Source organism: Anomaloglossus baeobatrachus, chromosome 2 (genome assembly GCF_048569485.1).
Source record: "Anomaloglossus baeobatrachus isolate aAnoBae1 chromosome 2, aAnoBae1.hap1, whole genome shotgun sequence".
NCBI classification, from domain to species: Eukaryota; Metazoa; Chordata; class Amphibia; order Anura; family Aromobatidae; genus Anomaloglossus; species Anomaloglossus baeobatrachus.
This window is the reverse complement of record NC_134354.1, coordinates 29996623-30011414: the sequence shown is the minus strand read 5'-3', so window position 1 is coordinate 30011414 and position 14792 is coordinate 29996623. Positions and strand designations below refer to the sequence as shown.

General features: G+C 49.5%; 1 protein-coding gene across 1 annotated transcript in view; it reads left to right on the top strand.

The window, feature by feature from the left end:
• The window catches only part of LOC142285822 (interferon-induced GTP-binding protein Mx1-like), a 105607-nt gene extending 91246 nt beyond the window's left edge, over nt 1-14361 (top strand). The window contains exon 18 of the mRNA XM_075333302.1: nt 14128-14361. Within this exon, the coding sequence (XP_075189417.1) occupies nt 14128-14361 (234 nt within the window). The remainder of the gene's footprint in view (nt 1-14127) is intronic.
• The last annotated feature ends 431 nt before the right edge of the window (nt 14362-14792 follow it).

Below are 14792 nucleotides of genomic sequence, written 5' to 3'. Positions count from 1 at the left end.
AGCCTTGTGCACTAGTCTGCCTGCACAGTGCATGCCTGGACAAGCCTAAGGGGAAGCTCTCCCATCTGCCACGTCCTGTGTCACCTCTGCTGCATTGTAAAGGGACAGTTTATGCACCTGCTGTTTCCCTCTTGCTATACTCCTTCTATAGACTTGCAGTACATTATACTCCATTACTGCACATCGCTGCACTGCGAACCCCAAGTTTTACTGAAGATACCTTGGGAATCTCATCAGGGAGTCCTTGCAGAGCTGCACAACGATTTTTGGACCCCTATTCAAAAGTCAAGTTTCTTAAAGAGACAGTACACCTTAAATCAAAATGGCTGAAAAAGACCTTGGACAGTTCCCCACTGCTGAAACAGAGCAAATACAATCTGATACTGTCCATTATGAAGCCCAGGAGGCAGAGCCCATGCTTTCAGCAGACCAAGTTGTCCGACCGAAGCGCTCTTCCAAACCCACGATAAAGGCCGCTGAAAACTATCACACTATGAAAGATGAGCTATGTGAACACCTGGAAGAACAGTGGGAACGAGTCACCTATTACATGTCAAGACTTGAATCCTCATCAGGTGATGCCGCATGCTTACAAGCCGCTCTGGAACGGCTGAACACAGCTCATGAAAGATACAAGAGACTGTCAACAAGGTACATTACCTTTCTAAAAGACTAAAATTGATGAAGCTCTTTCAGACCTGAGCAAGGCAGAAGAGGTAAACAAGGAAAGAGATGCCAAGGTGCAAGATGCCATAGACAAGGCCGAACACCGTATCTCTCACCAGCAAGAAACCAGATCACACCGATCAACCTCATCTAGACGTTCCTCTCGGTCATCCGGGTCATCATCCTCAAGAAGCTCAGCCCTGAGCGACAGGATACTAGAGGCCCGCATAAGAGCAGAGGAATCCAAGGTGAGACGTTCCTTCACAGAAAGAGAAGTAGAGGAAGAAGCCAAAAGGACAGAAGCAGAAGCCAAAAGGGCAGAAGCCAAAAGGGCAGAAGCAGAAGCCCTTGCAAAAGCAGAAGCCGCTAAAGCAGAAGCCCATGCAAAAGCAGAAGCTGCTAAAGCGGAAGCCAAAAGGGCAGAAGCGGAGGCTCGGATAAAGATTCTTCGGTCACAGATGGAAGAGGAAGTTGCGCTAGCTAAAATGAGACTACTTGAGCAAGCATTGATCCAAGGTCCTGATCCAACTCACTCGCCACCACTGGAAGCAGACAATCCAGTTGATCGCACAAGAGACTATGTACTGAATCAGTTACCTGTAGCAACCCCGGTTTGCAGTACCGTCCAAGCCGACAACACCGAAACCTCCAACTTACCTCTACCAGTGCCAGTGCCACCTAACGCACCCGAGCAAATTAATAACAGTCACCAAGAGGTGCCCTCTCAAACACAGCCACCACAGCAAGATGGCAACCAAGTGTTTCCTGACCCACTTCCACAGCTCAAGCAGCGGTCATCAGAATCTACAGAGGTTAAACCACAGCTCAACCCTGCAGCAACGTCATTTTACCCGGGAACATCTCATCCATTCATGCCAGGCAGCCCATACGCCCCAGGGGCATCACGAGTCGTCGTGGCAACAAGTTGTGAGAAATCAGATATGTCTGAGTTTGCCAGGTTCATGGTGAGCAGAGAGCTAATCAACACTAGTCTCACGAAGTTCGATGATCGTGCAGAGAGCTACAGGGCCTGGAAAGCAACTTTCAAGGCAGCCATCGCAAATCTCAACTTCACTGCGGAACAGGAGCTCGACCTCCTGATCAAGTGGTTGGGCCCAGGCTCTACAAACCGTATCAAGAGCCTCAGAACCGTCTATGTGGGACAAGCAGAAGCAGGTCTCGCTGCTGCATGGCAGAGACTGGAACGCACATTTGGCAGCGCAGAAGCAATAGAGAAAGCCCTATTCAAGAGACTGCAGGACATCCCAAAGATCAACCTTAAAGAAGTCCACAAGCTTCAAGACCTAAGTGATCTGCTCATGGAGCTGGAGCTCGCCAAAAGAGACCCTCGTCTGTCTGGGCTGTGCTACCTGGATACAGCCCATGGAGTGAACCCAATCGTGGTGAAGCTGCCATACAGTCTGCAGGAGAAATGGGCAACGTCAGTCTCAAGGTACAAAAGAATGAATGACGTCACCTTTCCCCCATTTATTCACTTCTGCAAGTTCATTGACGAGCAGGCCCAGATGAGGAACGACCCCAGCCTCGACTTCCTAGAGTTCAACACTTCGGCAGCTGCAACATCATCATCATCAAGGTATGAAGGTGCCATACACAAACGCAGAGACATTAAGAACACTGTGAGTGTCAGGAAGACTGAGCTACCATCACCTGCAGCACGCTCATATAAACAGAACACCATCTCATCACGAGATAAGTCTTTCAATCAAGAATGTCCCATCCATAAAAAACCGCATTCACTGAACAAGTGCAGAGGGTTTAGAACTAAAACCCTGCAGGAGCGCAAGAAAGTCCTCACAGAGCTTGGGATCTGTTTCAAATGCTGCGCATCACTTGAGCACATGGCCAAGGACTGTAAATCCATTGTCAAGTGTGAGGAGTGTCATAGCGAAAAACACGTTTCAGCCATGCACCCAACCCAGCTAGCTAGAGACACACCGGCTGCAGTCACCACCACTCCCACTCCAAGTCATGGCGGGGAGCCCAAGAATCAGACTGAAACCACCACAGCCGTCTCCTGCTCATGCTCAGAGGTATGTGGAGAGGGCCAAACACAGAAATGTTGTGCCCGAATATGCCTCATCAAGGTTTATCCCGAGGGACATCCAGAAAAGGCAATGAAGGTGTATGCCATCATAGACGACCAAAGCAACCGGTCCCTAGCAGGAACCAAATTCTTTGAAGCCTTCAGAATTAATGGACCATCAGAACCCTACACCTTGAACACCTGCTCGGGTCGCATAGAGACTAGCAGCAGAAGAGCCCAGGGATTCATTGCTTCTCCTATCAATGGGAAGACTGAAATACCTCTACCAATGCTCGTTGAATGTGACCAAATACCCAGCCACAGGAATGAAATTCCTACCCCAGAAGCTGCATTTCATCAACCACACCTAAGACACCTCGCTAGTGTTATCCCACCTCTGGACAATAACGCAGAGATTCTACTCCTGCTCGGCAGAGACAATCTAAGGGTACACAAGGTGCGACAGCAGTGTAATGGGCCTGACTATGCATCATACGCCCAGAGACTGGACTTGGGATGGGTAGTCATAGGAAATGTGTGCGTTGATCGATCAGAAATTGATTCCTTCAAGACTTACGTGCATGGAGATGGGCGCACAACCTGCTTAAAGCCATGTCCTCATCACTATGAAGTGAAAGAGAAGTCTCCAGACACAATACAGCTACCTGACATCGCTTCTTCTCTGCATATCGACAACTTGGGAAGATCAGTCTTTCTCACAACCAAGGACGACGATAAAGTAGCCTTGTCAGTAGAGGACAGAGAATTCATCGGAATAATGGACTGTGAGTTTTCTAAAGACAAAACCAACCATTGGGTCTCTCCATTACCCTTCCGATCTACCAGGGTAAGACTCCCAAACAACCGAGCTCAAGCTCAGACCAGATTTAACTCTCTTCAGCGTTCCATGAACAGCAAGCCTGAAATGAGAGAACACAGCGTCGCCTTTATGGACAAGGAAGTCTGCAACAACCTAGCAGAACCTGTACCAACCGAACTGAATCCAGCAGATCACGCAACTAGACCTATGTCTATAAGTTCTTTTGCTAACTCTTCTTGGCTTACGGGTCCAGAGTTCCTGCTGAGACAGTCAGAAGAAGGTGTCCAGGAAGCCTTCAGCATCCTAGATCCAGACAACGATCCAGATGTCCGAGCTGAAGTCAATACCCTGGCCACCAGTGCAGAAAAAACTTCCAACCTCGGTTGCCAACGTTTTGAACGTTTCTCCAGCTGGATGAGGCTCGTCAGGACTGTCGCTAGGTTAGTGCATATCGCCAGATGCTGTCGTACTGACCTTAAAACCAAAGACTGTCATCGCTGGCATGTCTGCCACAAAGCCCTTTCTGCTGAGGACATCTCCCATAGCGAGTCCCTCATAATACGCCACCTCCAACAGAGTGAATTCGCCATAGAATGGAAGTGTTTATACAACAAACAGCAGATTCCATTAAGAAGTCCTCTCGCCAATTTAAACCCAGTCATCGACAGTTTCGGCTTACTGAGAGTTGGTGGTCGTTTAAATCAGGCTCATCTTGGAGTTGCAGAACAAAATCCTCTCATCATTCCCAACAAACACCATGTTACAGTCTTGCTGATCCGACACCACCATGAAAAGACTGAACACCAAGGCAGGCAAATTACAGAAGGTGCTTTACGGTCTGCAGGCCTCTGGATTATTGGAATGAAGAGACGTGTAGCACAAATACTACACGATTGTGTGCACTGTCGTAAAGCGAGAGGAAAACAACTGTACCAGCAAATGGCTGACTTGCCTACAGACAGACTTTCCACAGAGCCACCTTTCACCTACGTGGGCCTAGACGTTTTCGGACCATGGATGGTGTCCACACGCAGAACTCGCGGAGGCCAAGCAAACAGCAAGCGGTGGGCTGTGTTATTCACCTGCATGAGTGTTCGAGCCGTTCACATTGAGGTGTTAGAGTCCATGGATACCTCCAGCCTAATCAACGCCTTGAGAAGGTTCCTTGCCATCAGAGGACCAGTGAAACAGCTGAGGTCTGACCGTGGAAGCAACTTCGTCGGTGCATGTAGAGAACTGAACATCGACACCAAACCTATCCAAGATCAGCTGGCAGAGAAAGGTTGCACCTGGATCTTCAATCCCCCTCACAGTTCTCACATGGGAGGCTCCTGGGAGAGGATGATCGGGATTTCACGCAACATCTTGAACTCCATGCTAATGGACGTCAATTCCTCAAGACTCACACATGAGACTCTAGTCACTCTTTTAGCTGAAGTCTCAGCCATTATCAATTCAAGACCCCTTGTGCCGGTGACCATGGATCCAGAAACACCAACCATATTAACTCCTACTATTCTCATTACCCAAAAAACTGACAACGCAGTAATGCCCAGCGGAGAGTTCACCCACGCGAACACTTATCAAAAACACTGGAAACGGGTTCAATACTTGGCTGACTACTTCTGGAACCGATGGAGGAAGGAATACCTCACCATTCTTCAAGGAAGAAAGAAGTGGCGACATCCCAAGCCGAACCTCAAGGAAGGAGACCTAGTCCTCATGAAAGATCAGACCACAGAAAGGACTGACTGGCCTATGGGACTAATTACTAGGATACTGCCTAGTCAGGACGGCAATGTTCGGAAGGTGGAGCTAAAGGTCATCAGGAAAGGTGAGACGAAGACCTTTGCAAGGCCAATCCACGAACTTGTTCTGCTTTTGCCCATAGAGAGCGTCCCTACAGGATGAACGCTACCGGACCTGAACTTTGAGCCATCCTTCTTGTTTTGGACTCAATTGAGCTTGTTTTTGCATTTAACATGCCTTTCCTTTCAGGTTGTATTATGGACTCAATAGTGAAATCCCCAAAGTGAATTTCAGACGGGGAGTGTGCTGTTTCTATTTGTCTTAGTTAAAACTGTTATTTAATGTTTTTCATGCCTGTCTCTGCTGCCATCTACTGGTCAGACTTTTCAGCTCCTCTGTTTCTTTTGCCCAGCCCATGGGAGTGTCTGATGACCCTCTTGCATCACTTCCTGGGATGTTCATTCCAGCCAGAGCTTTTGTGAGAGCAAGATCCCTTATAGGAGCTACTAGAAGCAAAGTCTTCTGACCACGTAGTAGCTACAGAGGCAAGCATCACTGGAAGATTACAATGCCAGATACTTGGATTACTGCACTCTGCATGTCCTAACCTTTGGAGAAAATAAACCACCATTGTTTCATCTCAGCATGTGCATGTTTCACTCTGGAGTGCTCAAGGTCCTGTCTGCCCTACCTATAGGAAAAACGAAGGTAAGACTCTCACAACCTCTCACAACTACGCACCTTCCATCGCCTTTAAGTGGGGACAGAACAGGTGTGATGACCTGTGACCCCTGGCTTGCCCAGGGCGTCACAGTTAGATACGTCGTTGCGTGTGACGGGGCCTTTAAGATTCCAGATATTGTTTTTAGTTAAGCATTCTCTCCGGGTGTTATCTGCAGGAGCACACTGCTCTCCTGCCTTTCTGCTTACTGAGGAGCTGAGCGCTCCCGGTGATTGACCGCTCTGGCCGGTAGACTGTAAGGGCCGAGATGCTCTCTTGTGATCCTGAACACCAGTGACATGGGCTCCTCTGGATGTGTGTGATGTTATTTGCTGCAGATGATTACCACTCCGACTGCAGACTTCCAGATGACACTGGAACCCCAGATATAAAGCAATAGCAAGGAGGAATTCAGTTCACTTTATAAAAAATAAAGTAAACTTTACAGCTGGAACTGCTGAAACAGATATACAGTAGATAGCAGGTACATAGCCTATTGGTGGGACATCACGTGTTAGCATTTCAGCAATATGGAATAGGTGACGTGAATACCCCAATTCAACTAACTGTCCTTCACTGTCCACAGCCCACTTTCAGTAGTACCCATGCCCTAGGCTGGCAAATTCTCTATTTTTTCACTAATGTGTCACAGGTGACAGACAGTCATGTGGTTTCTGGCCATAGAAGGTCATAGTGTTCGGCTGCGCAAAATGCTCCCTGACTTTCCATTTTTCCTGCTGTCAGTATTCATTGGTATAGGTAGCTTGCCTGCTGGATTTTAATCTCTCGCCCCTTTTGAACCCAGCAGGAGCTCATCTTCCACTCAGCTGCTGATCATCAGAATTCTCTTGGTGCGTAAATACCCCTTCCTTCCTTGGACTGGTGCTGGTGATATTATTCAGTTCATGCAAGCCCTGGTTGCAAGCAGGTGGCTTGTACTCCTCTGTGGTATCATTGCTGAAAACTTTACTGAACATCTACCTGAGTCATCTGTGGATAAGCAGTTCATGCATTTTCCCCATGTGTGTCCTCCTTGAGTCTTCTATAGTGTTTAGTGGGGTTGACAGAGCTCATCCTACCCGTTCCCTATCTGCCCAGCACTAGGGACACCTAGGGTCAGGTATCCGGCAGTAGGCTTGGTCAGGGGTCACTATCTTCCACTTTCTTAGACACAGGGTTTCCCTTCCGCCACTTGGTTAGTACTTCCCCCGTACCTAGTGTGACTCTAAAGCGGGCTTTACACACAGCGACAGTGCTAGCGGTTGTGCATCATGGGCAAATCGCTGCCCGTGGCGCACAACATCGCTAACCCCTGTCACCCATACTTACCTTCCCAGCGACGTCGCTGTGGCCGGCGAACCGCTTCCTTTCTAAGGGGGCGGTTTATTTGGCGTCACAGCGGCGTCACTAAGCGGCTGTCCAATAGAAGCGGAGGGGCAGATATGAGCGGGACGTGACATCCCGCCCACCTCCTTCCTTCCTCATTGCCGGTGGACGCAGGTAAAGTGTTGTTCCTCGTTCCTGCGGTGTCACACGTAGCGATGTGTGCTGCCTCAGGAACGACGAACAACCTGCGTGCTGTAACAGCAACGATATTTGGGATTAGAATGACGTGTCAACGATTAGGTGAGTAATTTTGATCGTTAACGGTCGTTCCTGCGTTTCACACGCAACGACGTCGCTAACGAGGCCGGATGTGTGTCACGAATTCCGTGACCCCAACGACATCTCGTTAGCGATGTCATTGCGTTTAAAGCCCCCTTAAGACTCACAGGTCTTTTCTATATATTGCCTCTTCAGCCCATTTTCCCTGTGCTGTCTCAGGGTTACACAAAACCCTCAGCTCTACCTCCTTGCGCTCCCAGCCGTACCCACCGTAGCTGCGCTCTCCCTCTGTGTGTTCCACATCTCAGGATCCGGGACATTTTGTCCATTAAGATCCAGACTGACACTTTTTCCAGTCCGGATATAGAGATTGCTACCTCAAGATGTCTGCTCCTTGCACACACACCCAGTATGTGGCCTCGCCTGTCTCACTCCCTGTCACTGACTTCACTCTCTTCACTACTCACTGCTGACTCCACTACCCAACGTTCTTCTTTCTCCTAAACACCCCACTACAGGGCTGGCTAAGTATTATCGCTCCTGAGGCCCACATCTACTGGTGCTTTCATTCTGTCACACTCCCCGTGTCCCAGCACCGCTCCTTACCCACTGATCCAGTCCATGTGTTCACCAGTCATGGCTGCCGCTCCCGCTCTTGCTCCCCTGAGTCCTGTTCCTGGTCTCAGGAGTCTGACTCTGAGTCTTGGCCTCATGGTTCTGTATAGGACCGGGCCGCGCCCACTCTCCTGGTCTTATAGGCCCAGCACACCTGAAGCAGGAAATGACATAGGCTTGTGCTGGGTATATAAGACTTGCCTTTCCATGTGGGCGGGGCCTGATCAACGTGTCTTGTAGCTAGTCTTATGAGCTAGGTGCTCAGGTCCCCTGGTACCGTGTCCTGCTGACTTCTTGTCCTTGCACTCTGGTACCTGTGCCTGTTTACATTACTGTCCTAAAGAACTCTGTGACTCTGGTGACCTGCTTATACTTGTCCCTGCCACGTCAGTGCTCCGGCTGCCGTGTGCCCTGCCCTCCGGTGGGGTGCAAGGTCCAGTGGATCCACCTCCTGGGCCCACCAGTACTCCCGGCCCTGACAGATTGATCAGGCCATGGATCCCGCTGGAGCACAAACATCAGAGCTGGCTGAGCTGCGCCAGGAGCTGGCACAACAGCGTGAAACCCTGACCTGGATGCTGAAATTCATGACGTCCGTGGACCACCGGTTGTATACGCTGCAGACTGCCGTCTCGTCCACGCAGCAACCAGTCTCCAGGTCTGAACCAGGTTCCTCCACGACCTCGCAACTTCGCCTCGCTGCTCCGTCTCGTTATGCAGGGGATCCCAAGTCCTGCCGCGGTTTCCTGAACCAGTGCTCCTTGCACTTCCAGTTGCTCCCGCACTTGTTTGCCTCAGACCAGGCCAAGGTGGCGTTCCTGATGTCACACCTGGAAGGCGAAGCCCTGGCCTGGATTAACCCCCTGTGGGAAAACGAGGATCCAATGATCACCGACATCCAGGAGTTCCTGCGAGCCTTCAGAGGCACCTTCGACGAACCCGGACGAACTACCGCAGTGACCTCTACGCTCCTCCGGCTACGCCAAGGGACCCAAACAGTCGGCCAATACGCCATCCAGTTCCGCACGCTCGCTTCAGAGCTGGGCTGGAATAATGAGGCCTTAACAGCGGCCTTTTGGGAGGGTCTCTCTGGTCGTATTAAAGACGAACTAGCCGGCCGTGATGTCCCTCACACCCTGGACGCTTTGATTTCTCTGGCCACCCGGATTGATCTCCGCTTTCAGGAGCGTACCAAAGAGAGAGTCCGGGAGAAGCGACCACCTTGCCATGCCTTGCCCCTGCAGAGACCTACCGTTCCCTCGTCCCTGCCTTTCCGTGACTTATCGCCAGAACCCATGCAGGTGGACCGTCTGACCCAGGCCAAGCAACGCCGTGCAGATCGGCTCGCCCGGGGCCTGTGCTTCTATTGCGGAGACGGGTCCCATATGCTACGTTCTTGCCCGGAGAAACCTGGTAGACCCCAGGTCCAAGGGATGGTGGGAACCGCCACCCTTGCCACCGAAAGCCCTTTGGTTCCAGTGACATGGATCGTACAGGTGACAACAGGAGAAACCCGCTTCACGGCAGAGGCATATCTCGACTCCGGGGCAGCGGGTAACTTCATCCACCAGGCCACAGTCAACAAGTACCAGTTACCTGTCACCCCGCTGCAGACACCGCTTGTGATAGCCTCTGTGGATGGGGAACCCCTTTCTGATCCCGTCCTGTTTGTCACTAAACCTGTGAAACTGCGTATCGGTGCGCTACACACCGAAGAAATCACCTTCTATGTTCTGCCACGCATGTTTCATCCACTTCTGCTGGGTTTACCCTGGTTGCGGGTACATGAACCTACGGTCAGCTGGCGTACTGGAGAAATCATCCGCTGGGGACCCTTGTGTCATGACCAATGCCTACAGCCTGTTCCTCAGTCCCTGTCACCTGAACCGTTGGAACCACCGACCCCTGAAGAGGTGACGACTCAGTCCAGTGCCGTGCCACAACTCTTGTCACTTGTACCTGTGGTGCCACCGGAACCAGAGGAGACGACGCACTCCAGCGACGTTCCACCGTCCCTGACAATTGAGACTGTGGTGCCACCGGAACCAGAGGAGACGACGCACTCCAGCGACGTTCCACCGTCCCTGACAATTGAGACTGTGATGCCACCGGCTACCGAGGAAGAGACATTGTCCTGTACCCGGTCCGAGGCGCCCGATCCGGTCGTCCAAGACTCCAGTCCTGCTTCTGACTGTCTCCCCCCCGCTTCCCGTTGCCACTGCTGGTAGATCGGCTAGGCGTCGTGCGGCCAGGAAGGCGGTACGGGGTCAGCGGTCCTTCCCCGCCTTTGTGTTGGATCCTGGTCCGGTGACTCGATCCGGGGTGCCCCTGGGGTTCCACCTCCTGGGCCCACCAGTACTCCCGGCCCTGACACATTCTCTAACATGAGTGCAGAGATGGGGATTGATCTCCTATTAAACAATTGCATCAAATAGAATGAATAAAACACAGCAATATAACACCTATCAGCACTATAAGGTCCTCAGGAGGGGGTTTCTTCTCTTTCCAGACTCCTACAAGGATATCTAAACTGCCAGCCCAAATTGTGCACCAGCTTTATCGCAGGTTGCAAGTGCACACAACTTGCGTAAGGCCATTGACTATAATAATGCAGATAGAGTCACCATGTGCTCTGTTGTGCATCTTTTTTGGCCATATATGCCTACTAGAGGCAGACAACCAGACTTCATCTTGGTGGCCTCCTCCAATTGACATACTGCCAAAAACAATGCACAACAGAGCACATGGTGACTCTGTGTTACGCTAGGTATGGGGAAGTGCTAAGCGACTGGCGAAAGGGAACCTTTGTGTCTAGGGAAGGAAGTGATGGTGAACCCTGACCAAGACTACTGCTGGTCCTAGGGTTCCCTCACCTATGGGGCGAGCTTTCTGACAGTGAGGGCAATCAGAGAGTGGAACAGGCTACCACGGGAGGTGGTGAGCTCTCCATCAATGGAAATCTTCAGGTTTAAACTGGATAAACAATATGCTGGGATGATTTAGGAAAACCTGCACTTGCAGGGGGTTGGACTCGATGGCCCTTGAGGTCCCATCTAACTCTACAATTCTATGATTCTATGAGCTGGATCCCTGGCCCTAGGCTGACCCTGATCTGAGCCCAAGGTAGGGAGTGATGGGATCAGTTCTTTGTCAGCCGCACTGAGCGCTAAAGAACACACAGGGATAACAAACAAGGTAAGGAAACAACAACATATCTCAGATGACTCAGGGAGATGATCAACAACAACCACCAAGACTCTCCAGATATATGCAAGCTGCCTGCTTGCACTGAAGACTTGGTAAAGGTAAATAAGCTATCACCAGCACTAAGTAATAGGAATTGAAGGTATATAAAAACACCAAGGAAGTGCTGATGAAAAGCAGCTGAAAGGGTGAGGAACTCCGCAGGGTCCTAAAGGGGAAAGGTTGAAAGCCAAGCAGAAAAAATAGGCCAGTGAGCAGATTGCCCAGCCTGACACTGTGACTTTCTATAGCCGGACACCACAGGACTGTCTGTCACTTGTGACATATTATAGTCAATGGCCCCATTGATTCATACAGCCAAGTCCCGTTTTGCGGAAAGTTCAGACATAACCATCGAATGTAGGGAAAAACGTAAAGTGAAAGGGGCCTTGTCTAATCTTTACTGTTTAAGGAGAATGAGAAATTTTGGCAATGACACACTGTAACAAATTATCAGGACCGGAGAGAAATTAGTGCCATTGATATATTTATTACAAAGTGCATACAGCTGCACACTAAAAAGCCAACAATGTATAAGGGAACTCTTGTACTGCATTACTGCTATAAGAATATATGAAAAAAGAGATAATTTTTAGCTTATGTATTGGCCAATGCATGTGAGCCCAGTAACCATGACAAGGCATATCTCTATTAAACCGGGAATCTAACTTAAATGCCACTCTCTAGGTTAAAAACCTCCATGTCTGGGCAGCTAGACTCCTACTATAAAGGTTATGAACACAGCTTGGTTATATGGCGGAGGTCTCAGTCAGAAAGAGACTCAATACAAATATTTAAAAAAAACTGACCCGCGCATCCAACAAATGTGAACAGGTGCTAGCTGAAAAAACATAGTAACTACAAAATGCATACAGCTGCACAATAACAAGTCAACAATGTATAAGTGCACTCTGGTATTGCATTACTGCTATAAGAATATATGAAAACAGTGAGTCTCTTTCTGACTGAGCACTCCACCCTATAACCAGGCTGTGTCCATAACCTTTATAGCAGGAGCCTAACTGCCCAGACATGGAGGTTAGTCTAAATAGTGGCATTTCAAGTTAGACTTTTAGGCTAGGTGCCCAGACATGTAGGTTTTAAACCTAGAAAGTGGCATTTAAGTTAGTTTCCCACTTTTAATAGAGATATACCTTGTCGTGGTGACTGGACTCACATGCATTGGCCAATACATAAACTAAATATCTCTTTTTTCATATATTCTTATAGCAGTAATGCAATACCAGAGTTCCCTTATACATTGTTGGCTTTTTAGTGTGCAGCTGTATGCATTTTATAGTTACTATGTTTTCTCAGCTAGCACCTGTTCACATTTGTTGGATGCGCGGGTCACTTTTTTTTTAAATTGATATATTTATATCACAGAGTATAATCAGGATACAGTTGTAGTAAATCCCAAATTGGTGATGTAGCACCCACGGGGCAAGGGTTACATTTACTCATCGCCGGGCCGGTGATGTCGTGTCTGGGATGTCACAGGTGGCCCTGCCCGGCTTCATGGCCTTGAGGTTTACACCAATAAAGGGGATGAAGGGATGGGATGAGAGGATTTGGGATGTAGAGGTTGTCTCGTGATGCCACCTGCGATATGCGGCCAGGGATTAGCCGCCGCTGTGGTCGCTGTCCCCTGAGGTGGATGGTGTCGCAGCCAGGATAGTTCAGCTTCCAGCTGGTGAAGCTAGGCCCCAGGGAGGATGATGGAGGTAGAAGTGGCTGTTGGCGCCGAATCGCGGGGTGCCAGCAATGAAGGACAGACATGGTAGTTGCTGTTCCAGGTATTTACTCACTGTCCATAAGGTGACCGGAGGTGCCAGTCGTCGCCGTGATGGGCTCTAGCCGATCCTGGATCCTTCGGAGGTCAGCACCGCTGCGGAAGTCTGTGGGCCCTTCCTCCTTGCACTTTTAGTGTTGGATCCCCGGTTCTAGCAATCTAGCTCCTGTTCCGTGTGCAGGTGGCACGGATCAGCTGTGGGGCCTGACTGTAATCACGACTCCGGACCCTATGTGCCACTGTGCTCCGGGATCTTGTGGTGGCCAGAGGGACATGGAATCACCCTGTCCGGCAGATTCTGGTGGTCCAACGTGGAGTATGTTCCACCCTAGGGCTCCGCACCCTGCAGTGTGCTGGTTCCAGGGGAGCAATGAAGCTCTCCCCTCAGCAACCGTGTGTCGCCAACGTCCCACAGGAGCTACCGGTGAACGAGCTTCTCTCCTGTCAGCTTCTGCAAGCCAACTCCCTGTCAGAATGTGTGATGCTCCTTTCCCCCCCCCCCTTGGTGGCTGTGCCTGCCCCAACCCAGGTCCCTGTCACTAGTGGGTGGATGCCCCAGTGTTTGGTTAGCAACCTTAAGACCCGACCCTAGCCCGGTCCCCAGTGGGGAGAGCAACCTGCTGTATGTATTGAATGAGATGGATGTGATATCTTCACCGACCTCCTCCAAACCCGGGATAAGTACCGCAACTTAAGTGAAGTGCAGTACCCTGTGGCGACTAAAGCCTCAGGGGCGCCACCGTGACAATATTGGGTCTCTGAGCCAAATTGCAGAACTGATAAACGTGGCTTGTCCAGGCAAAGTGTTGTCCTCTACAATAATGTAATATTATAAGAAGATGATAACGAGTGATTTCTTTCCCCCGCAGACCACCACGAGCCGACTGTGCAATCAGATCCCCATGATCATCCAGCATTACATCCTACATGAGATTACCAGCAATCTACAATCTCAGATGATTCTGATGATAGACGAGCGAGAAAACATGAACCTTCTCGAGGAAAAAGACAACCTGTGTGGAGAAAGAAATAAGCTAAAGGATCGGATTCAACGCCTCAACCTGGCTCTTGAGCGTTTTGAAGATTTCTCCAAGCAAATGTAAAGGAGAAATACATTTCTGCAGACAATTTTACACATCAACTTTTATCATCACCCCAAATAATATATTATTCCGCTCTGCCAGATGTCTTACCCCTTTGTGTTTAAGGCTTCTTTGCTGATCTATGTCTAACCATCAAAAGACGTTGTAAAATAAACTCGGTGCTCAATATAGCGATGGATGAAAAGTTTCAATATCAATCAAAAAAAAAAAATACGTTTCGGTCGCCTACAAGTGACCTTCATCAGAATATGAGCCGAATGCTGAATGTTACAGGACACAAGAGAAAGCCACACAATGGAAGAGCTCCCATTCTGATGAAGGTCACTTGTAGGTGACTGAAACGTCAATTTTTTTTTTGTTTCTCTATTTTAAGCGGAGTGACGTATATATTTTTCTAAAACCATCAAATGACATTTCAAGCAAATTTTATG